We start from the raw sequence: 26,872 nt of genomic DNA, 5'->3' as shown, positions 1-26,872 counted from the left end.
TTAATTAACAAAATATGAAATAATAAAAAGAAAAGGAAAAGGCAAAACGGTCATTTCAAGTCTTTTAAGGACTAAAACCATGAGAGGTTTTTAATTTTAGGACTAAAACCACATAAAATATTTGATTTTGGACATTCCATACAAGTTAAAAACTTTTTGGATCTTATCTATATTTTTTGCATAACATACGTACCAATTTTACAATTTTTACCTAAAAAAAACCAAGTAGTGACCATGTTTATATTATCTCAAACCAGAGACCATTTGTGAAATTTACTCTATTATTATAGGGAACCGATCCGTACACAACAATTTTTCTCCATACATAACAATTGGTGCTTTAAAATGTTGTATTGTACAACTATATAATGCATGAATTGTTATGTATGACAAAAAACTGTTGCGTAGGAATCACTTCTCATTATTATATTGCTTTTATTATTTAATGAGCGAAGACTATTTGTAACCGACGAACTTTGGATTCGAAATATTTGACTTGAACTCTTCTTTATTTTGATTTGTGGCCTCACCTTCATTTTTCTGGTTTCGTGTTCAAATTTAGTCAGTGATTTTGGTTTATGAATCATTAACTAAATTGGGTAGTTAAAGTTTGGGAATAAAAGCACAGCAAAAATCGTTAAGTAAACTAAATTATCATTTTCTTTATAAGGAAACTTTTTCCACCCATCCAAAGAAGGACCAGTTTTTCCAGTTTTGTCTAATTAAAAGGGATTGTGTGTTGTCAACCTTATAAACATTCATTTTGTATTTTTCATGTGTTATCATATATTTCCAATCGATAATCATGTCATACGTATGAACCCATAATTTCATGCTGTTTTCAAGTTTCGTAGCTTCTGAGAATTAGTTAACTCTTTAAACTTTATTAATATTTGTGTTTTCCTCCATATATGATAAAAGTTGTTGAGGTTGCATGCAATGATTTTGAGTTTAAATATAGTAATGTTCAAGAGCCGAGTAAGATTCCAGAATTCAATCTTCTTTTTCTCACTTTAGTCAATTCAACATGCTTTTCTAAACATTTTGTATTTTATGGTTTTGATTGTTCTCATGATTAGGCACAAATCTAGTTATTTTTTGTTCTATTTTTCTAACCTTTCAAGAGTTGACGTAGTTGAGTAATATCAAGAAATAGATGTTGGGTAGATGTGTTTTGAGTTCCAACTAGGTGGCTCCTATTATTGATTTTTATGAGCTTATATGCTTAACTAAGGTTAATATAAATAACATCCAAGCAAAAAAATGATCTTACATTTGATAACACAGATTTTGACGTTATTTGTCAATGTCTAATAAGTTTATGTTGTATGACACCTGGATTTTGTAACGACCAAGTTTATTTGCTCTTATATTCCTAAGGTTTAGTTTTCCTAATATAGATTTATGGTATCTTAGTAGCTAATAATTAAACAACTTTTGTATATACTTGCTGACATATGACTAACTTGATCTTAATGGTGAATTAACATGTAGGTCAACATGGGAAGGAAGTTGAAAACTCTAGCAATTTTACTATCCTTGTCAACTCTTGTCTATACTCCGGTATCTACCACATCAGTGGATGAGCTTGTTAGGATAAAACTAAAGAAAGTGAAATTTAGTGAAACCAGCTCAGACGTCACTTTAAACGCGTCTGTTAGGAAGTACACAAAGAGTTCAAATAACCTTCGTGATTCCACGAAATCTGATATCATAGCACTAAACAACTATATGAATGCTCAATACTTTGGTGAGATCGGCATTGGAACCCCACCTCAGAAATTTAATGTGATCTTCGATACAGCTAGTGCTAACTTGTGGGTACCTTCGTCAGAATGCTTATTTTCGGTAAGTTATCACATACATACATATATAATTCACATTTGTCGCTCTAAACCTTCGGCGTAACGGCGCAGTGGGCCAGTTATAATCATAAATGATTATGTAGCGCCGCTCGTTCCTTTCACCTTCGCCACTTTCCCCACCACCACAACCGCCACCGTCACCGACACTACCACCACCTATGCCACTAAACGACCTCATTACTGCCACCTTCGTCACATATATATCATCGTCACCGCCGTCACCACCTCTACTGCCATCAACCGTTATAATGATATATGATTACTCAATCTGTGAACAAATATATGTGTATAAACATTTATAATTAGGCATATACGTATAACATGCATAATCATATAAGATTATATTTCTCTGCCATATAATTATTTATGATTAGGTATACTCCGTTGTTGTCTGTACACTGAAAACGCTAGAGGGACAAATGGTAAATATGTGACCGATGTTGAATTTTAAGATCTCAATTTTTTTTAATATCAAGGGAACCGTCCCATATATATATATATATATATATATATATATATATATATATATATATATTGACCGATGTTATTTTTTGAGTTTATGTTGGTAATATAAAATAGTTTTAAAAATATTTTATAAACATATTCATTTCTAAACAGTGTATTGTAATATATTGTTTTCCAATGATATATAATAATTTATTTCTTTGAGACAATATATAAGACAATGTATTGTCATATTTGTATATATTTAATTAATATTGTTTAATGATAATATTTATTAAAATATTTACTATTAAAATATGACGTATGCTTACTATTAAAAAAAATTTCTAATATCGACAATTATTCGTTGTCTATTTTTTGTTTTTAGACTTTTTTTTTATCGTAAGAAGTTATTATATCAGTAATTTATAATTGATGTCATATATATATATATATATATATATATATATATATATATATATATATATATATATATATATATATATTAAGGTTTGGATATTTTGGTTGAAAAACCATTCAGTTTCAGTCTTTTATAATTTATTTTCGCTTATTTTGGATTGAAAAACCGCTCGAATTTGGTTTCTTTTATTTACTTTCATTTTTTTTAGTAGAAAACTATTTAATTTTGGGTTTTCTTGGTGTTGAAAAGCGAATGGAAAAAATTAATTTTTCTATTAGTCTGAAATAGCAACTTTCATACAAACACATTACTTATTTCTATAATTTAGTCTAAAAAGCAATTAATTTGGGATTTTCTAATATGTGCCCTAAGGACACATATAAGAAGTATTAATTAATGACAAATATTACCATAATTAAATGTAAATTACATTAATTATAAGGAATATTACCATAATTAAATATGAAATGCATTAATAATTTCCATAATAAATGTATTTTAATTTTAATTATGGTAATATTTTTCATAATTAATACTTTTTATATGTGCCCTTAGGACACATGTTAGAAAATCTCAATTAATTTTGATAGGATCAATTTAGTTTCTTAAAAAAAAACAAATCCATTTAAAAAAAATTGGTGTGCTTGGTATCCATATATAGATATATAGTAGCTGTTTGAGAGTGCTTTTCAAATTAGCTTATTAACTTATAGTTTCTAAACTGTTTTGATTTCTTTAATAAGATTTATCATAATTTCGTTTTAGATCTTGCCGATTTTTCAAGCTTATCAAAACTTTCAAAATAAATATTTTTTTTATTCAACATAAAATATTATTTTTAATATTTCTAGTAGTTTTAAGTAAAAAAAATAAAAAAAAAATATCATTTAAGTAAAAATGGGTTTCGGTTGTATTGTTAATGAATTTGAATAATTAAATTGGGTGGTTTTATAAGTGGAAGAGAGAGAATAAAAGAAAAAGTTTGAGTTGTTCAAAAGCACTTTTCAAACGGCTTTTTGGATAGACAAAATAAATGAGTTTCAAAAAGCTATAAAATCTTAACTTTTTTATGGTTTTTAGTTTTTAGTTTTTCGTATCACTGTTTACCTCTAAAAAACTAAGTTAAACACTATTTAATAACACCTTATTGACTTTTTATCTTTTTCCACCACAAAAATTAACTCAAAGAAGCTCTTTTTCAAAAATTCATAGGACAATAAACATTTTTACTAAAAGCACATATTAATAACAATTCTAAACACCCACAATAGACAAAAGGTTATAAATTTCGATACATTAACTTTTTTAGAACAAAAAGGGGACAAAAACAATAAAACCCACATTTTTCATATCACAATGTACACGACATAACTTTTATCCAAAATAAGGGGCTTGTTTAACCAAACTAAAATTGTGTGATTAAACCGGGAAATGATAAATATAGTTCTTTATATATATATATATATATATATATATATATATATATATATATATATATATATATATATATATATATATATATATATATATATGAACAAAAAAGTTCAAAAAAAAATCATTATTAAACAAGAAAACAATCTAAAACATGAAAATCTAAAGTGATCAATGGCCAAATGAAGAATTATTGATTTATATATTGGAAACGTCTGTACTAGATTATATTGAAAACTGATTTTGTTTTTTAATTTAAATTTTTTTAGACTATGTTTTATCTAATAAAAATAGAATATATCATGATTCATGATTTTTCGTTCTCTTAAAATAAAGATCCATGTTGATAAACAAAAGACAAAAAATTTTTCAAAAAAACTCGCTTTGTTTTTTTTTTTTTTTTTTTTGAAAAATTAAAGCTTATTTTTTATAATAACAAATTAAATGTATCAAAATTCATATATTTTGGTACTCTTTATATAAACATTCATAGTGATATATAAAAAAAATTAAAAAATTTATGTTCAGGTTTTCATGTGAATCTTTAATTCTATCAATTTTTTAAAAAAGTTCACATGTGAATACTTATTGTATCCGATTTTTTCAATAATTCTTGATCATTTACATATGAGTAAATTCACACATGGTTATCATTAAATTTCTTTGTATATAATCAAAATGTTGAAATCTACAAAAGTCGCATGACCATCATGTAAAAAAATCGCTAAAATCTATCGATTTGTTAGTCCACATTCACACTTTGATCATAGATATGAATTAAAAATATCAATGTGAATGCGTTCAAAAATAGATATATGAAACTTATATGTGAATTCGAACAAAAATTCAAGTTCTATTTTGAATCTAACTAAATTAAATATGAATCTACATAAATTCACTTGATTTTTTTGTCGATTTTAACCTTTTGATCATACATAAATCAATTTACCGATAATTATAGTTGAACTTATTAAAATTCACAAGTAAATGATTAATAATTACTAGAAAAAATAGATTTAATAAGCATTTACTTGTAATTTTTTTTATAAAATTTGATACAAATCATATTCACATTAAAATTTAAGCTAAAATTTTGAAAAAAAAAATTACTTTTTTTTGTCAATATGAATTTAAATTTAAAGAGTACAAAAAAATATGAATTTTAATATATTTATTAATTTTTTCGATAAAAAAATAATTTTCCAATAAACAAAGAAAACAAAGTGAATGTTTTTTTAAAGTTCGTTTTTATATATCAATATTGATCTCTAATGAAAAAAATGAAAAGTTATGAATAATGGAATATTCGGCTTCATTTTCGATAAAAAAAACTTAGCCAAACAAAATTTATACAAAATATCAAAGTAAGTTTTTTAGTATAATCTGTTGCATGCGCGTCCAATGTGTAAATCTACAAATTTTCTTTTGGGCGTTGATCATTATGATTTTCGACACTGAAGATTGGTTTCTTAGTTCGTTGTTAATAATTATTCTCTCTCTCTCTCTCTCTCTCTCTCTCTCTCTCTTTATATATATATATATATATATATATATATATATATATATATATATATATATATATATATATATATATATATATATATATATATATATATTAAATACATAGTTTATTCACATGTGAATATAAAAATATTTGTAATAATATTAGAGTAAGTTCTAAGCACGTGAGAATAAAGGCCGATAATTTGAATAGATTTTTATTATAATTTTTTATTCGTGCGGTGTTTGTATGTGAATAAAATATAATAGCCGGTTTATTCATATGTAAATATTGAAATAATTAAAATTAAAATTAGATATATAATTTACTCACATGTGAATATAAAATATACTTATAATAATATTCAGATATATGAATAATACACATACAGAGATTTTTTTATTAAAAAATATATTAAAACTATATTATATCGATATGCATGCTCAGTGTATGAGAATAAAAAATAACAAATTTTGATAGATTCGGCTAGTTTTTAGTTATAATAAAATGTTGAAAGTTATATGGACGATATTCGTTATCGTGTTTTCAACTTTTGTTTTTGTTCTTAGCTGTTTCAAACGTGAACAAAAACAAAGATTAAGAATGAGAGAACAAGTGTTGACCACTCATTTAAAAAAAAATTAATATATCAAAATTTTGTTATTTTTTTAGTCTCCATAAACAGTATTTTTGTTAATCTATATTTTTTCATAAATATAATTTTTTTTAGTAATTATTTATAAAATCTCTCGATGTATGTACCATTTACATGTTATTAAACTATGTATATGATATTTATTATAATTCATTATTTATTCACATGTGAACAACATATAGATAAACTTTGTTATACATATGTAAATATGATACATGATTTATTCATATGTGAATAAAAAATGAGTATATAATAAAATCAAATCTACATTTTATTCATTGTAAATAATTCAAACAACGAGAATAATTAAATAAAATGTTAATAAATTTAGTATATATTTGATTGTTATTTTAGATATAACAAAATATTAAAAATGATGTGGTCGAGAACCTTTCCATATATATATATATATATATATATATATATATATATATATATATATATATTAAAAGTCCGTTTGAAGCCATAAGTTTTCTGTGAGACATGTGGACATAATTGTAGTCATTTATTGAAATTAAATTAGAAAACAATTAGAATATTGAAAAAATACAAAAAAAAAATATACAAAACAAAATTTTGTTTTATTAGTTTGCATTGTTGTTTTAAATATTCTACCAAATTTTTGGTCATGATAACTTTTTTGGAATAATTATATGTATAATATTCTGTAAGAATATTTTTAAAAAATTTTAAAAAATTTCTTTTAGAATATTTTAAGAAAATCTTAAAACTTTAATTTCAAAAAGTTTTAGTTATTTTGCATTTTAGAATAGTACATCCCAAATGATTGGCTACTCATAAAATTCTTGTCATATTTGAATATATATATATATATATATATATATATATATATATATATATATATATATATATATATATATATATATATATACTTTGAAAAAAAGGTAGAGAATGAGGAATCAATCTCAGTTTTATATTTATTTTGCCGCAAAATATTTAGGTGTACCGACAAAAATGGGCAATGATACACGTGTGTTTTAAAACCAAACATGTTTCATTAAATTATCCTAATCATTACCTTAATATATTCAAAATAACGTTTTTTTTTGTTTTTTTTTTAATTTTTAAGAATTTATTTTTATCCAAAAATTATTTTAATATATTCATAATATTTTATTCACTGTAAATAGACATCCATGTTGATATAGTTTTGAGATAATATATTTTTTTTTATAGTTTCAGTTCTCGTTATTCATAAGTGAATAAAAATACATCAATAATTTATTACACTATATTTATTATTCACTTATGAATAAAATGTATGTTTAATATTTTTTACAGTTTAAGTGTCACTGATATATGAATATAAGACGTAATAAAGTTTTCTACTTAAAATATATATTTTTACATCATCTTTCGTCACATGTTATATTCATATATGAATAAAACATATACTCGCTCTAGTCATATCTTATATTTATATATGAATAAAATATTTATCATATTTTTGTTATAGTTCGTTTGTTATTCATATATGAATAAATAGTATTTTAATAAAAGACAAAATGTTTTGAAAATTCGAATTATTTATTCATATATGAATTATAATAAAATTCTGACAAATGTGTTATTCATATATGAATATAACTTGTGAAAAGAAGTAATACACATATTATTCATATGTGAATATAACATTTGACAAAAGCTGATGTAAACTATAAAAAGTTTATTACATGTTATATTCATATATGACTAATACTTAAACTGTAAAAAAAATTAAGCATAATTTCTATTCATACGTAAATAACAAATGTACTGTAATAAAAACATGATGCACTTTTATTCACTTATTAATAACGAGAGCTGAAACTATAAAAATATATTTTATCTTAAAATTATGTCAATATGGATGACTATTTAAAGAAAATAAAAAAGTTATAAATTTTGATATATTTAAAATCATTTTTCGATAAAAATAGCTACTTAAAAAAACTAAAAATATTACGTCTTTTATATATTAAGGTAATTATTCGCACAGTTTAAGGATACATGTTTTGTTTGAAAACATACATTTATTGCTTTCCGCTTTCCGCCGATACGATTGAGGGTTTTATGAAAAAAAAAATTATTGATTAAGAATGATTCCCTCATTTTCAACTTTTTTTTATTTTCTCAATTTAGCTTACCTCTCTCTCTCTGTATATATATATATATATATATATATATATATATATATATATATATATATATATATATATATATATATATATATATATATATATATATATATATATATAATGAAGCATACAAGATATGACCAGTAAATTAATGCACAAGGCTTATGCTACTCTTGCAGGCATCTTGCTCTAGCCACATGAAATACGAGTCAAGTAAATCAAGCACTTACAAAGCAAATGGTTAGTTAATTCGTCTTATCCGCTAAATTACTTTCTTTGGTATAAGGTTGCACGTACAACTATCGCATTGAAGCTTATATATCTACCAACTCTATGAAATATCCATATGTAGAAAATGCTTATATAGTTCTATATTTTGGTACCACATGCTTAAAACTTTTGTTCCTATATTACCTTGTAGATAATCAATCTATATAACCAATGAAGGTTACAAGATGTTAAAGATTAATTAATTTGAAAACAACACTTCTGTTTTGTAAAAAAAAAAAACGTTATTTAGTTTTAACTAAAATTTTATCCGTTCTGTATTGATGCGACAATAATTGACTTAAAAAGGAAAACTCTTTAAGGAGCAGTAGAATTTTATAAGGATGTAAGTTGTCCAACCACAAGCGTCATACACCAAATCCATGCATAGAAATTTAGGATAATTTATGTTGGCAAAGCATAAAAGTCATGGACCTAAGCCAAGTAAAGAAAAATTGTTAAAAATAAGCATGAAAGTGAAAACAAAAAAATTACGTCAAAACGTATACAAACTTGAGTTTATACTGACACGTACATAAAAAAGCATGTATGTTTTACTTTTAAATTAACGAAGGAAAGTTCTAAATATAATTCGAAGCGTTTACCATCTCGAATCTAAACCAACACATAGGAGAATCTGATTATGTATACTACAAGGGGTATATATGAAATTTTAGAAAACGGAGGGGCAAAAATGATATTTTAGAAAGTTCAAAGTTAAGAGGGGTGAACGTGACATTTTAGAAAGTTCAAAGTTAAGTGGTGAAAGTGTAATTTTAAAAAGTAAAAGGCAAAAATTGAAGGAGTTAACAAAAGTAAAGACCAAAATTACTAAATAGCAACGTCAAGAGGGAGGGGAGGACGTAAAAGCCACATATTAAAAAGTAATTCGATGAAGAATGTAAAGATGTATATGACAACTTCGTTTTATATTGTCGAATGAAAGTGTATTGTATATGATCCAATTTATATGTAGAAAACCTACATAAAAATAAGTATAGAAACATACACAAAGATTATGTTGAAACATAAAGAAACTCAAATTTCTACTGATATGATTTTTTTTTAAAAATTAACAAACAAAAGTCCTAAATTTACGTCGAAGCATTGATCGCCTCGAATTTATACCAATACATTCATAAAAATAAGCACATAATAAAATAGTTTTTTTAAGTTAACGAACTTTACAAAGTTCAAAATCAAAGGGCGTCAAAGTAACATTTTATAATAAGCACTAAGAGAATAAGTTGTTTAGCAATGCGAATACGTTCAACCTTATAAGAATATCGTCATTTTCATGCATTCTCGTTAATTATTATTATTTTTTGTTCTCACACATCGTTTTTCACTCATTTTCATTCTGACAGAATACGACTCAATAAAACATTCTGACAGAATTAAGAATAATAATAGTAAGTATATAATAACTTTATAGACGATTTAATTAGTGAGAATGTGTGTTAATGACAATAGTTATGTAAGATTGAACGTATTTATATTATCAAACAACATATTTTCTTTATCATTCTCATAGCATACGATAGATGTACAATAATTAGTTAGAATACTTGAACCTAGCTATATATATATATATATATATATATATATATATATATATATATATATATATATATATATATATATACCCTTTAAGGTATATAAGCTTAGGATTACAATATATATGATACAAAACGATCGTAGTATAGTGAGTTTGGGTACCTAAACTTATATGCCCTTAAGGGTATATTCAATTATATATATATATATATATAATGTTTATTAATGATCCCTTTTCGATATAGGTTCTCCTTTTTATTTAAATTAAATGTGTATTTTTGTATAAAAAACTCTGGTTACTTTACATTTCTACAAAATATAAAACAATGATAAAAGTTATATTCTGAAGTTCCAACTTGTCTTGCAACACAAAGTATAGATTGATGGGTTAATCAAAATAAATATGGTATATCATCAAATTGTAGTATATGTGATGAGGTCTTTGTTTCTTATTTAGACTAGAGTATTGTCTTGGTCTATATATACTCGAAGACACAAGTTTAATATGTATATAACTTTTATGTTTATCCGTAGCTAAAATTGACTTCTACGAGGTTATTTACATGATAATAAGGCTAGGGAGAATGGTAACCATTGCAAAGACACTTCACACCATTTTTTCCATATTCTATATCATCTTTCCATATATGAGGGAGTGGTGCATTGTGGAAAGAATAAGAATAAAATATATAAAGTGGAAGAAAGAGAAAAAGATATATGACTCGACATTCCAATACCATTTAACTTGCTATCTTGCAATGCCATGTTTAGTGGGGCGGTATATGTCATTTCACCTAGGTGCCACATACTCTTTTGCCATGTTTATGCAACCCCCACTCCCCCAAGCCTAAATAATATCATAAACCAATAATCATCTTCTAGATGTTAAGTTTATCTTGAATAAACACCAACAAGCTTGTTATTTCATACATATGATATTCATTTTATCTTGGTTATTTGGAACTCCTGGAGTGACTTGCCTTAGAGTTAAAATTTTGTCGACTAGAAAGTTAGTTGAGGAGGTACATGTAATGTTGTTTCTTGTTACGCCCCAATATTTTTAAAGCATTTAAAAAACCATGGTTGATATAATAGTCATGACATATAATGTGTACAAAATATGTTAAAACAAAACCCATAAGATTTTGCAACGTGTACAATACTACATCACAACCATAGTTTAGCATGAAGTCTTATGAATGCTAAGTGTTTTATTATGGATTCAAAAGCTTACATATGAGGTCATTCACTTACGATCCACCTCGTAGCAACTCCCAAAATATAAAGGAAAATCCCACTTTATAAAGGTATTTAGATAAACTTCCATGATAAAAAGAATAAATCCAACATATCAAGGTTCTTAAGTAACTCCCACAATAGGAAGAAACGAATCAACCTATTAAGGTGCATGGTCTCGATATCTACTTCACAATGAATGACTCACGACGTAGAACAATGAATGACTCATGACCTGAACACAAAACTCAATCAAATCACAACTTCGAAAAACTAAAATAAAGCACAACTAACATGTTATGTACTTTATAATACTAACTCATAGCAATGCGCTAAAACAATATCAATAGTGTATCAAAACAATATTGAAAAACTCAATAAAAATTTTATATAACTTAGTTGTAAGAGAAATTATTGGCCTAATCCTTAAACTAATACAAAACATGAATCTATTGACAATTATCTTTGAAATTGGATTAGCATGAACATTACCACATCAAAACAGGTTTACAAGTTCAAAAACAGCTTAGGGTAATGTTCCTTGTCCAATTCCAGCCAAAAACATCAAACAGCAAGCTGTCAGCACCCAAAACTCGTCAAGTTCCTTGAGGAACTCGTCGAGTTCATGCCCAAAATGATGAACTCGTCGAGTTTTTTGCATAAACTTGTTGAGTTTTATGGTCTGGACAGTTTCAGCTTTGAAAAAACAAGTTTGCATCAAGTATAAGTGAAAACAAGCCTAGGCTCTGATACCACTGTTGGGTTTTGAGCATTCTAACACTCCTAAGTGTACATGCAACCCTAAATACCTTGGATCTATGTTTTCTCTATTATACATGCAAATATGAATATTCCAAGGTATTACCCTATCTAGCATACTATCTTTGATACTTGGGTAATAAAACAAGTTAGAAGACATACCTTTTTTATGTAGCTTGATTCCTTGATGCTTAAGAGCCGAGTGCCCCAAGTGTGACACCTCAAATGGTTCACACAACATCAAATACACCTGGAATAACTTAGAGAGAAATGAACCACTTCATGAAATCGGCTAGCCCTCACCATACACACATAGTTCTCTCATGGTTCAATTTTGTCAAGAATAAGATGCTTATATAGTTTGTCACAATTAGGGTTACACCATGTAAACCCTAATTGTCATGGCCTTTCATTTCCATGATCCATGGGTACAAAAACACCATGGAGCATCCATGGAGCATCCATGGAGCATCCTATGGGTTTTAGCCCAACTTGATAATCCATGGAGCATTAGCCTACTATACAAGTATGGATGATTTACACAATCAACCCATATATTTAATTAGTCTCCTTTTGATCACTTAATTAATTCCAAATTAATTCTTGATCAATACTAATTAAATAATCTTATTAATATATTAGAACTTATAATATATTAGTAAACCTTAAGTGTTATTTCTCTTATTTTAGTCTATCCAAATGAATGATGCCATGCAACCCAAATGGACCATGCCAATCGGGTCAAGTACATACCAAATATAGTTATGGACTTAGACACTAATCCAACAGTCTCCCACTTGGATAAGTCTAAAACTATTATTGAGTATGACTTCAAGAACCGACTAGCAATCGTAGCTCTTTAAGCCGATGTCGAACTCTGACGTTGTAACTGAACTCTGATCTCGTCAATGACTTGTCCATTAGATAAGGGATCATATATTCCTCCATTCTAGATATCATATGGACTGAGACATGGATTATAAATCATTCTCTCTGTCCATTTGTTGTTTCTCGATTTTCGATTTATGATGACTGACTGATTGAACAGATCAAATCAGTCCTGGCTTGGCCAAGCACTCACATGTGTCATCATTAAATCATCGAGGGGCCCACAGATATCGCTTTTATCCCGAAGGTAAAAGGAATGGATAAACTTCGACTCATATGACTTGTTCTACTACTTGTTGAATCATACACAAAGACACGTTTTATAACATCGAGTTACCAATGCGTTTTCGTGCAATCAATGTACAACCAACTCATAGTAACAACTCATATCTCTAGGTTTGAAGAATATAAGATATTATCGTCTCATGATCACTCTTGATAAAATCCATGAAGTGAGTCAAATGAGTGTGGGTTGAATCCAATACTCAGAACTTATGAGCACTCATGAGTGTTGTAGCACCGCTTTGTCCAACATCTTAAACCTCTACAAGCCAACCCATGACAGTCTTGATTCATATCTACTTCCAACATATGACCGACTGTGGATGGTTTGAATAACTTAGTCATTCAGGAAGAACGACCTAGTTATTCTGGAAGTCAAAACATGCAAAGTGAAACACAAGAATAATCGAATACAATATGGTCTCAGAACTTATGAATATAAATAAACACACCTTTTATTTATCACCATATTGATTACCCATCATTCATTGCATACTGTTTCAAACTATCAACTTTATACTTGAATTAAAACACTAGTTGTCCCATGCTCCAAGCATGTACACTATGTTTTCTAAACACTAGTCATGCCATACACCAAGTATGCACACTATGTTTGTCTAAACATTAGTTATGCCATACACCAAGTATACACACTAAGTTTGTCTATGATCTTTACTTTGTGAAATAGATCAATTGAACATAATTCCAATCATTCTCATTTCACAATCACAAATCATTACCGCAAATGCAAGAACTCCAAATTCATGTCATTTGCCTAAATCTGTTAGATTCTAAACTTATATGAACTGATCCTCTTGTAATGATTATACACAAAGTCACAAAGACTTGTCAACAGACATTACAGAGTATTCCAATGGAGATCAACTCCATGGAAACATCCTTCTTGCATTAAGTTTCCTAATCTTACACAGATTGAATAATTTCCACATGTGGAAACATTTCCATATTCCCATTTTGACTATCACTTATGAACAAGAGTTGTCTTTTTTCAGAATATGTCAATATGGTCCTTCCAGAATTAACACTATACTTCCAACTGTCCCTGAGCAACCAATCTTTCGTAAACCTTAGATTGTTCTCGACAATTGCTTAATCATTTTAGTCGTATCCAATTCTAGACCTTTTCCCATTCTTAATGCCTCAGACATTTGGAAAATTTAGAAAGGATAAATATTATAGCACATGCAATCGATCCTGTACCCAAAGCAAATGGGACACGATTCATGATGTCTCACATAAAGACATGATACTAGAAAAGTCTTTCTGCTATAATATTTCTATTTCTATTTGCCATGTTCTCAAAATTCAGATTAAGAAAAGGGATGCCGTAATCATAATCGAATTTTAGAACGCAAATAATGGACTCATATATAGAATTTCCTTATGTTGAGCCATTCCAACATGAAATTCATATATATATATATATATATATATATATATATATATATATATATATATATATATATATATCATTGACTAAAGATGATTAAAACCTCAATCTAAGCTTTTAGAATTGAAATAACGTATAATTTCCTCTCCCTTAATTATAGCAAAACAACTTTTTCCAACCCCTACAACTTTAAGAATTGAAACTTTTGTTTTCTATAATTAACATTGCTAATTTGCAATACTTACCATAATTATCATGCTCCCACTAACATGATGATTATTAGCATAATACTTATGCTCCCCACTAGCTTTGAAATGTATCCAGAAATTAGCTGGACTTCTAGAAATCAATACTTTATTGACTTTGTTACCAAAGTTCAGATTTCTGATACGAGATTGCTTTGATAAAACTTTATCAAAATCATACACCTTTCTTCAGATATCACACATATGTGTTTAAACAATTTCAGAACTATGAAAAGGGATGCCGTAATCATAGTCTCAATTGTTTAGACCTTTGCCATTTCTCACAAGTCCATGTTAGTGTGCCGGTTAACCACACACGCTCCACTAACGACTTTGAGAATGCAAATATCACAATTGCTATATGCTAAAAATCTACTCAGTGAAAGCGTTTCCTTACCATCATTTTCATGAATCGAAGAGAAACCTTATGACACTTAGATTTTATGGTGTATGTGTTCCTATCCATGTGAATTTGTCAAAACCATAATCTCAAGACAAGGTTAGTATCAAATCCAAACTCATATGGACTTGACTTGTACAGTCTTAACTTCTTGCCACCTGGCAGCACAAGGGCCTGCCATTGCTTCCAAGTTGTTATGCAAACAATTGAGAACTCTCAGAACTCATATGCAAAGCCAACTTTAACTGGAATGGGCATAGAAACAGAAATATGTCAACACGATAGGTTATAAACCTCACGTCGTGTGCTAGTGATAAACTACATGTTTTTTATTCTTGATTAGACTCTTGAAATCTTTCAGGATCTTTAAGACTCCCACTGTCCTCTTGACATATAAGACTATCTTGTCAAATATTCAAGAGATAGTGCAGATTCTTTATCAAGACAAACACTTCACACAATTGGCCTAAGTTGGTCTTTGTTTTATCCAAAACATCACAACTTACCAATTTCAAATGTAAAAGAGTAGGACACTTTTACTCTTACATTTGACAAGTGTTATAAACCTTTCTTTAAGATATGTCACTCAAGTTACAATCTTGGAGTATGATTCTAAGAATTGTTTTGGAACAAAGTATGACTCATCTTTTTGATTTAACCATTTCAGCAATTCTTGATTCCTCTTCTTAGCCATAGAAATGCACTAAGATTTCCTTAGAGGACTAATTGTGATATGATTTCTAAATCATTAAGATGATCACAAAACCTGATACTAAAGTACTCTCCCATCTTTTCAGATTTGAGAAACTTTTATCTTTCTGCCTAATTTGATTCTTTTCATTTGTTCTGGTATACATCGAAACTTTTCCAATGTTATACTTAAACTTGTAAGTATAACCATATTTACTAAACTTTAGTAAATCATGACGAATAGTCTTGTAGATCTTTTGTGGTGGACTTGACCGGTGCACCAGAATGTGTACTCGATCCCTTAGTTCTTCACTTGACTCACATATACATGTGAACAAGGAATTAATCTTAATTTTCCAAACATGAAAATTCTCATTCATCATACTATACAACTTGCATGATTTCCAAGTTTCTATCCAACTGAAACCTTGGGTGATGAGAGTCTTTCCTTATTTGGTAAATTATGACACTACCACAAACGAAAGAATCAAGTCCATTTTTCCAATATTGCTATCAATGGAATCATATAAACAACCATTTTTCACAAATGCCACTGTAAGGATATTTGAAATAAATATAAAATTAAAACCTTTTTATTTTATTTTAAAACTTTGCGGAAAAACTTATCCTTACAGTGAAAAAGCATATGAAAAACTTGTTGTTATCTATTCCTAAGCAATATATCATAACTCCTAAGCAACAGCTCAAAATTCTGATCACCGAACCATGCGATCGAAATCCATCTTCGCGATCAGAATCAGCATATACTTCCTTTAAGTTTCTTCACTTTTATTTGATTCTTAAAACATCAACATGTGACCCAGTCACATCATGTAATAAGAATCTCAGAGTAGAAACTTAACAGAGTTAGATAGTGGACTTTACCTTAAGTAGAGTCAAACTTCTTGACTTGATCAACCTTATGATCTTTCAGGTAAATAGGCAGCTTCGCAATCAATGCCCCTTCCTTTGGCAATAGACACATATGGACCCTTTGGGAAAGGTTCATGGGAATATCTCAGACTTAGCCATTCTCTTTACCATTTGGTCAACCGAGTTGACTATGGCCGATCCCTTTCCATTGGGAAGAGAAAGCCTTTTCTAGATATCCAATGTTACCATTGTCAATGTCCATTGGGAAGTTGATCTCCTAATCAAATTTGCTTTACTAGTCCTCAAACCATTGCTGATTCAGCAGCACCAAGCAAATAGATAAGATCATTAAGGGTCATGTCATAGTATGTTTCATAGTAGTCCCAAAGGAACTCACTATGTGACTTAGAAAGTGATTGAACATCCAACTTCCTTAAGACTTTGACACCCAACTCTCCCGGCTTGTCAATATGTGACTTCATCTCCAAGATGTGATCACACATAGACCTTGCTTGCCAATAGGGCTTGAGTGACCTTGAACTTGTGGGTTAGGAAAAATAATTGGAGGAGGTGGAGGAAGTGAAGTTCCAAGAGATTTGGGAAGATCATAAATGTCTGAACTAGACATCTTTTGGGAGATAATCAAGATAGTTGATCTAAAGTCCTTAATATAACACCCAATATGAAATATTAAGGCTAGGACCCAACACAATATTTTATAACTTGGAAGAGGGATGCCGTAATCCAGGCTATAAAATATTTGAAGGTAGGTGAATGACGATTCACCAATTTCCACCATGAAAAACGAAATAATTTATTAGGTTTTAATTGGTTTTGAAACTCCTAGATTCTTTTGAGATTCATTGAATTTTTCAATGGCATGTTTCAATCTCGATTGTGCCCTTCAGGTTTTGTGACTGGGATGCCGAGGATCACAAAACAAGGTATGAATAACCATGCAAATATACTTGGTACCCTTAATATTTATCACTTAATCGATATGTCGGTTAACCACACGCGCTCCACCAATCCTATGATAAACATTAAGTTACCCTTTGTCTACCTTGTTAAATCCAGTTAGTGTGCCGGTTAACCACACACGCTTCACTAACCGACTTAAGCAAAGTGCAAAGTGTAATTTCATGGGTTAGCACCAAATTCATATTTTCCTAAGTAACTAAGATTGGGAATTTATAAAAGTTTAGTTACTTAGTATTTATCATTAATACTTTTAATGAAGGGAGAATTATAGTCCTTGTCCTACCCGTTCGGCTAACGACCCTCCACCAGTCAAGGAAGCGGTGGGTGAGAGTGGACACCCATTAAGCTGCCATTTTATAGGCAGCAACCTTATACCCCCTTATAGACCGGCTTCGTGAATGAGGCCTACTAATGGTAAGACGACTTGCTCTTATACATATATATAAATATTATTAACTTATAATATTATAAAGTATAAGGGTTGAATTTTAACTTTTCAAATTCTAAGGGCTTAACTTGGAATTAAAGTATTCATAAGGGAAAACTTTTCAAATTCCAAAACTTGAGGGCAAGTTTTGAAAATATTCAAAACTATTCAATTCCATAACTTATGTGTTTAAAGTAGTTTTAATACAAAAAACTCTTCAAGTTTCATAACTTGAGCACAAGTTATGGAAGACTTTAAACTATTAAAAGAATGTAACTTTTCCTTTATTCATAACGTATGAAATATTTATGAGTTTTATGAATCTTAAATGTGACTTTTCATATAACTTGAGGACAATTTACAAAAAACACATTTTAGAACCAACTCTTAGATTAATTTGGATTGAAAACAACAATTTCACATAATTTTTCTATTAATCTAAGCAACTCATAAGAACAAGATAATTCAATCAAACTTTTTCATGTAATTAGCCTAATCCTTAAACTAATACAAAACATGAATCTATTGACAATTATCTTTGAAATTGGATTAGCATGAACATTACCACATCAAAACAGTTTTACAAGTTCAAAAACAGCTTAGGGTAATGTTCCTAGTCCAATTCCAGCCAAAAACATCAAACAGTAAGATGTCAGCACCCAAAACTCTTCGAGTTCCTTGAGGAACTCGTCGAGTTCATGCCCAAAATGATGAACTCGTTGAGTTTTTTGCATAAACTCATTGAGTTTTATGGTCTGGACAGTTTCAGCTTTGAAAAAACAAGTTTGCATCAAGTATAAGTGAAAACAAGCCTAGGCTCTGATACCACTGTTGAGTTTTGAGCATTCTAACACTCCTAAGTGTACATGCAACCCTAAATACCTTGGATCTATGTTTTCTCTATTATACATGAAAATATGAATATTCCAAGGTATTACCCTATCTAGCATACAATCTTTGATACTTGGGTAATAAAACAAGTTAGAAGACATACCTTTTTTATGTAGCTTGATTCCTTGATGCTTAAGAGCCGAGTGCCCCAAGTGTGACACCTCAAATGGTTCACACAACATCAAATACACTTGGAATAACTTAGAGAGAAATGAACCACTTCGTGAAATCGGCTAGCCCTCACCATACACACATAGTTCTCTCATGGTTCAATTTTGTCAAGAATAAGATGCTTATATAGTTTGTCACAATTAGGGTTACACCATGTAAATCCTAATTGTCATGGCCTTTCATTTCCATGATCCATGGGTACAAAAACACCATGGAGCATCCATGGAGCATCCTATGGGTTTTAGCCCAACTTGATAATCCATTGAGCATTAGCCCACTATACAAGTATGGATGATTTACACAATCAACCCATATATTTAATTAGTCTCCTTTTGATCACTTAATTAATTCCAAATTAATTCTTGATCAATACTAATTAAATAATCTTATTAATATATTAGAACTTATAATATATTAGTAAACCTTAAGTGTTATTTCTCTCATTTTAGTCTATCCAAATGAATGATGCCATGCAACCCAAATGGACCATGCCAATCGGGTAAAGTACATACCAAATATAGTTATGGACTTAGACATTATTCCAACAGGAAGATCTTCATCCCAAATCTAAAAGATAATGAAAGCACATCAAAACAATGCATAGCAAACCCACACTATACATACCCACCTCGGTAATCCTGAAACATTCCCTGACTAAAGCATTGATTTTGTGCTTTCAGTAGTGTGGGCCCAACACTACCTTCCACACATATCAATACTCGTTCCAAGGACTATTCCAAGACTCTCGTGTCATTTCGCAACCATCTGCTACCCCCTCACATGCGTGCATACATAAAACCATATGCATAATTCTACACTTCCTAGAATCTCTCGCTGGGACTCTCCACACTTGCTTCTGCACTGCTAGAACCCCTATCAACACCGTTGGTTGCCTTGTGCATGTAAGTTATACATAATACAAGATCAAATAGATTGTCAAATAAGTGATTCTACCCTAAGCCCACATTCAGACAAGGATTAGGGAATAAGAATAAATTAATCATTCTCAGGCTATACAATCCTGATCGTATACAACTCTAAAACGTACACCTTGCATATAACATTACCAATCAAGATTTCAAGCAGCCATAATAGTAATTCTCTAGGCTATAAGTCATCATAAATTTCAGGTCAATATCTTCATATCTACTCTTTCACAGTGACTTAATGGATAAAGTTTCCAACTTTATACATTAGGAGCTCACTCCAATAAAATATCCTAAACCCTAAGTCCTTAATAACATAAAACCTTTACAAAACATGCATGGCTTCAAGAACATGATCAAGATGCAAACTTTCCTAGTCCAACAAGATTGTTAGGGGATAAAATTAGCTCAAGAGGTGTTGGAGGTCACTCAACTCCAAAGCACAAGCTCACATGGACCAAAATGGACATATATGATCAAACTACAAGATATAGCAAACTAAAGATTAAGATGGAAGCTTTTTAATCATAATTGACCAGAAATGAAGTCCCTTTGCTAGATCAACACTTGAGCTCTTCACCAAAACACTCTGCAAGAACTTGGTCTTCAAGCTCCACACCAAAATATGAGAAATAAGACTTCAAATGGCAAAGAATTCCAAGAATACTCAAAGGGGCTAGGGTTTTCGAAATGGAGAAGTTATAGGATTAAAAGGTTGCCCTAACTTGAAGTTAAAGTGCTTAAATATGGAGAAAACCCTAAGCAATCATGGGCTTAGGCTGCAGCTGCTGTCACGTCGTGATAGACCATTCATCACGCAGTGATAACCATTCTTGATGCGCGATCTTTAATTGTCATGCACATTGTGACACCCTTCATGTCACATGGTGGCATATGGTTTTCCTAAAAAACCCAGCCATTGACTCCTTTATAAACTGATCCAATTTGGGAAACGGGTGTTACATGTGGTTGTTAGATTTAAAAGGAGTTAAGATAATCGCAGTGATTGGATTCATATCGTATAGAACTTCAAAATCAATTCAACTTGTGGTACAACTAGGTGTGTGGTAAGCAAATTAAACATGTTCCAAAACCAAGTCACTATTTTATATCCGACTTCATCGTAGTTCTCAAAAGCTTCTGTGATTGCTTATTGATTACCTCAGCCTAGTTATGAATTTATGGACATAACGTAGTGTTTAACTCTAACAAAATGTCATTTTTTTTATCCAAATTGTTCGCCAAAAGTGACTCGTGAACTTTACATCACAATTTGTGGTAGTGGCATTCAGAACTCCATGAAGCCTTGAAATTTCTCTGGAATAAAGATGTGTAACATGAGAAGTATCCATGTTTTTATTACAAGGAATTAGGTAGTAAAAGAACCGAAAGAACAAGAACGAGGGCTTGTTCATGTTCTTTCAGTTAATTTAGTTGAACAAATAAATGAACAAGAACATATAAACAAACTAGTTTTCTTATTCATGTTCGTTCGTTTAGCAAATTATATTGTTAATGTTCGTTTGCTTATGTTCGTAAATATGCTAAACGGACATAAACAAACGAACATAAACGAACGGAGATGAACAAACATAATTGAACATACAAAATTATAAATTAATATTTAATATAATAATTTAATCAATCACATTTGAACATATATGAACATAAAAGAAAATTAAATGAGCGTTCACAAACATAATTTGACGAACGTGATCATTGTTCATGTTCGTCCGTTTAACTAAACGAACAATAATTTGTGTTTATGTTTGTTCATTTATTAAATAAACAAATATAAATGAACTTCAAGTTGAATGCTTCATGAACAGTTCATTCGATGAACGTTTGGTTTGTTTATATCATTACAAGGAACAAGGTGAGCCAATTAAAAGAATCGTACAACAATCACCATGATAGAATCTTTGTTTCTTTGCCTACGATGCAACCTAAGAACAAAAATCATGTTAACATATTTCCATGGAGAATTTAGAATATGAAGAGGGTGTACGGACCTATCTTTTGACCATGACTTTTATCTTCATGACACGTGACACCACACTCGATGAGTTTCATAATATATTTTCCCATTTTAAACCAAAATATTTTTTATTGAAGGTTTTCTAGTATCTTATTTATCCCAAAATAAATAGCAACCACTCCTTTGTATATCTCTCGAATAATTTTTTCTTGTAAAGTGTATCGAGGAATGTATAATCGGTTATCTTTGAAAAGAAAACCTTTATGTTGTTAGAAATCACCAGTGGTAACCTTTAAACAACTTCTTAATGCCAAACCGAAGTTATAAATATTTTTCATAATAATCTTTGATTACTGCAAATCGTAGCAATGTATCCTCTATAGACATAAACAAACGTTCATTCTGTTTAAACCATCAACAACTTTACACAGTTTCCAACTTTATTTTGAGGGAAAATAATATGTTTAGAGAACCCAACCCATTTTGGATGACAACGATTGAGTTTATGTTGACATTTACACACTCGCATGTATTGTGTTTTTAAAAAGAAAAAAAACTCATTAGGTAGAAAATTGTGATTCAGATGCTCGAGAGCCCAAATGATGGTATAAATCTCTTCATCGTAAGTGGAAATGTTTTGTTTGGCTTCATTCAAATATCACTTTGAAATGAAACCGCATTTCCACATTGATTAAGGACTTTAACAAACCCACATCTAAACCATCATATTATAATTTAAATATCTTCTTAAAATATGGAAGTAAAAAATATAAGCAGCTGACATCTTTGATTTAATGAGATAAAACTCTTTTTAGCTTCGTCAATCCACTAAAACAGATTTCGCTTCAAGCACTCATTTATACAAGCAACAAGAGGAATATGTGGAAAAATGACACCAATCCATGAAATCTTCGGACATGATGGATATTTTTAATCAGTCCAACTCGAGATGGTCTCCAACTTTTCATCATCAACTTGATCCATGTGGAAGTCACAACTTACAAAATAAATAAATAATAAAAATCTATTAGTAAAGAGATTGCAATTTGTTAGGTCGACATACAACTTGTTGTCTCATAGAATATGCGACACTTCGTTTATATAGTTGTTTCTCATGTCCTACAACTTGTTGTGTCTTAAAAATTAGAAAATTTGAAGATCTATCTTTGAAAACATCATATCTCCAAATAAATTATCTATAAGATCATCAAGCCGAAGCAATACCAACCCTATGAATCTCCAATGTCTCACTTCAAGATAAGTTCGTGATAAAAGAGTTCTTTCGTCCCCATTATCATATGATAGAAAAACACGTAGATTTGATGGTGTTAGAACCACCCCAAACACTACCTATCATGAAATAGTATGTATTTTTGTATTCAACATCAGTAACTCCTCGGTCATATTGCCAAGACTTCCCTAAAAATAAATCATAGGTAAAACATTACACCAAATCTCATATATATATATATATATATATATATATATATATATATATATATATATATATATATATATATATATATATATATATTAGGGAAAAGTTCAATAGAGAACCATAATTATTGGTTCTTCAAGGAACCAAATCTTTTTTTCAATTTCTAGAGCTTATTCTTTATCGAAAAAAAAATCTAAAAATATCTAAATTCATATATTAACATTGTGAATGTGAAAACTATTTTTCGGATTCACCGTGTGAATCCGGATTCACCGTGTGAATCCGGATTCACCGTGTGAATCCGGATTCACGTTGTGAATTTTCAAAGATTCACATTGTCAATTTGACGTAAAAAAAATTGAATTTGATATCATTGGAAAAAGGATAAAAAGTTATGAATTTCGGTATTTTTAGTTTTTTTTTTTATAAAAAATAAGTTCTAAAAGTTGTAAAAAATATTGGTTCCTTAGTTCCTTGGTTAATTATTGTTCTCTATTGAACCTCACCCTATATATATATATATATATATATATATATATATATATATATATATATATATATATATATATATATATATATATATATATATATATATATATACCTTGTCCATGTTTTCGGGTGGGACAAAATACTACAACTTTTGTCTGACCTTAATATACATTACCTGATTCAATTCCCCTCCAACTGAATCTGTTAAAGTACCAATATCATCATAAACAATTATAATATTCCTCCTCTACATACCATAAAAACATGAAACTTCAGATAAAGTTAAACAATTTGTTTGTAAGTATAATCAACAAAAGACTGTGAAGTAACCTAGTATTTCCCAAAGGCACATATTAGGTGCTGAAGTATGAACTCCAGGCGTGACCCTAACTTATCAACAACTTCCTGCAGTTAAAGGGATTTTAACTAATATGTTTCATTTTTAGACCATTGAAGTTATGTCATATTGTTTCTGTAACAACCTCTTCAAGAGATGAGGATTTTAACTAAAGACCATCTAAGTATCCTGCTAGATTTGGAGGTCAAGACTGATGAACCACATCCCCTGACCAAACTCTCCTTCTTTGTAGAATATGAGTCGAATTTGAATCTAGGAACTTGGAACTTGGAGCATAATCGTCTAAATCAACTAAAAATCACAACAAAACACAAAGATAGGAGGTATTCGGGACTTACACAACCATTTCATAAATTTGCAGTCGACGTTTGAAAGATTGAGGTAAAACAACCTACAAATGTAGTCAGAATCACTTAGTTTATTTTAGAAAGTGTAATTCGATCACATGAAAGACAAGTAATCATCTTTACCTAAAAAAGAATCTGAATGAGAAACTATAGATGGAGATGATGAACAAGGAGAAGCAGGAACATGGAGATGGAGATGATGAATAAGGAGAAGCATAAGGAGACGAATATTGGATTAAGTTCTCCGATTTTCGATTACCAGAGAATCTAAGGGTGAGGTTGGAGACGGAATCTCCATGTGGTGGTAAAAATGGATCGAAGAAGGTGTATAGGTTTGTAATCGCAATCTTGCATATGTTGCTCCTTATTGTTCTTCTCTTTTTTTTTTGTAGTCGGGAGTGGTGGTGAAGATATAATGGTGGAGGTGAGGAATGGAGGAGGTGGAGCAGAGGGGAACCACCGACTACTAGACGACGGCTACAATAGAGAAAAATAGATAAGAGGGATTCGGTTTAGGTCTTTTTTTAAGAAAGAGAGAAATCAAAGCATTTAATTTTTTTAAAGAAGGAAAAAATGTTGAAATTTTAGTAAAGAGAGAAAACTAAAATATTTTAGATAATGGGGAAAATTGAACTCTCTCCAAATAACGATTTCACTTTCCAACACTGTCACCATAAAACCCTTATAGTTACATGTTTTTTTTCTTTTTATTGTTACTATTTTTTTTACATTTATATACACATAAAAATTAAAACGTGACTATAAAATACTTTTAGTTACATGTATTACGTTTTTTAGATGTCATAAATTTTAGACATTCACATGAAATTTATCTGTTATCATAAAACACTTATAGTCACATGTTTTTTTTAAATATCATAATAAAATACTTACAGTCTTGTTGGGAAATTCTTTATTAATATGAAGCCACCGTCTTGTTTGCACAGTAGGTACATGGACATTGTTTATAGTTACATAACTACATAAAAGTTGGAGAAATCAAATATCTTCATATTTTTTCTTCCTACTTATCTTCCTACCCACTAGATCAAGACACGTGTAAAAATTAAGAGAGGTAATTCTTGATATCCACATATTATAATCTTATACGAATAGGAGAACAGGTAGGAAGAAAAGACAGGAGAATATTTATTTTTTTCTAAAACTTGTGCACTTGATGTGGCTTTATTTTAGATTGACATTGTTTATACATATTAGGTGCATTGAAATTGTTTATACATGTCATCTCATTATCATGTACCGTTTAACTAGAAATCAATTCCGATCAATCGCTTGTGCATATATTAGTAATAAACATTTGAACTTTCCATGTTTTCACTCTAACTAATATTTTTATACATATTGGTTTTCATACTTGTAGGCAAATTTGCTACTATCCACTATGGTACAGATTCAATATCTGGAAATTTTAGCCAAGATAATGTTAAAGTTGGTGATCTAATTGTTGACGATCAGGTGATTTTCACAACAACGTCCTTATTCTTGTTAGCTTCAACTTAGTAAAAAGACAAAATTTAAAAAAATATCATTTTATGACATAATTAGATATTCATTGAGGCAACGCGGGAGTCTGGTGTCACATTTTTGGCGGGGAGGTTTGACGGTATCCTTGGGCTTGGATTCAAGGAAATCTCTATTGGCAATGTTGTTCCATTGTGGTATGTTTCTTATATATATATATAGGGAAGGGTTATTTGGAAAACAAAAAAACCCTAAAAAAACCTCAAAAATCATAAAAATGCATAAAAAAATACCTAGAGATCACAAAACTTTTTTTTGACA

At 29.5% G+C, this 26,872-nt stretch overlaps 1 protein-coding gene across 2 annotated transcripts in view; it reads left to right on the top strand.

Moving 5' to 3' along the window:
- Nucleotides 1-878: 878 nt before the first annotated feature.
- The window catches only part of LOC145107292 (phytepsin-like), a 40,178-nt gene continuing 14,184 nt past the window's right edge, over nt 879-26,872 (top strand). Inside the window, exons 1-5 of one of the 2 annotated variants that reach the window (XM_079044147.1) lie at nt 879-978; nt 1,495-1,848; nt 8,635-8,695; nt 26,451-26,545; nt 26,636-26,748. In XM_079044147.1, coding sequence (XP_078900273.1) covers nt 940-978; nt 1,495-1,848; nt 8,635-8,695; nt 26,451-26,545; nt 26,636-26,748 — 662 coding nt within the window. In that variant the 5' untranslated portion in view covers nt 879-939. The remainder of the gene's footprint in view (nt 979-1,494; nt 1,849-8,634; nt 8,696-26,450; nt 26,546-26,635; nt 26,749-26,872) is intronic. The other variant, XM_079044146.1, reaches the window with a different exon arrangement.

Source organism: Lactuca virosa, chromosome 4, assembly GCF_052849685.1.
Source record: "Lactuca virosa cultivar CGN04683 chromosome 4, Lactuca_virosa_CGN04683_v6, whole genome shotgun sequence".
Taxonomy (NCBI): Eukaryota; Viridiplantae; Streptophyta; class Magnoliopsida; order Asterales; family Asteraceae; genus Lactuca; species Lactuca virosa.
This window is presented reverse-complemented; position numbering and strand designations above follow the sequence as displayed.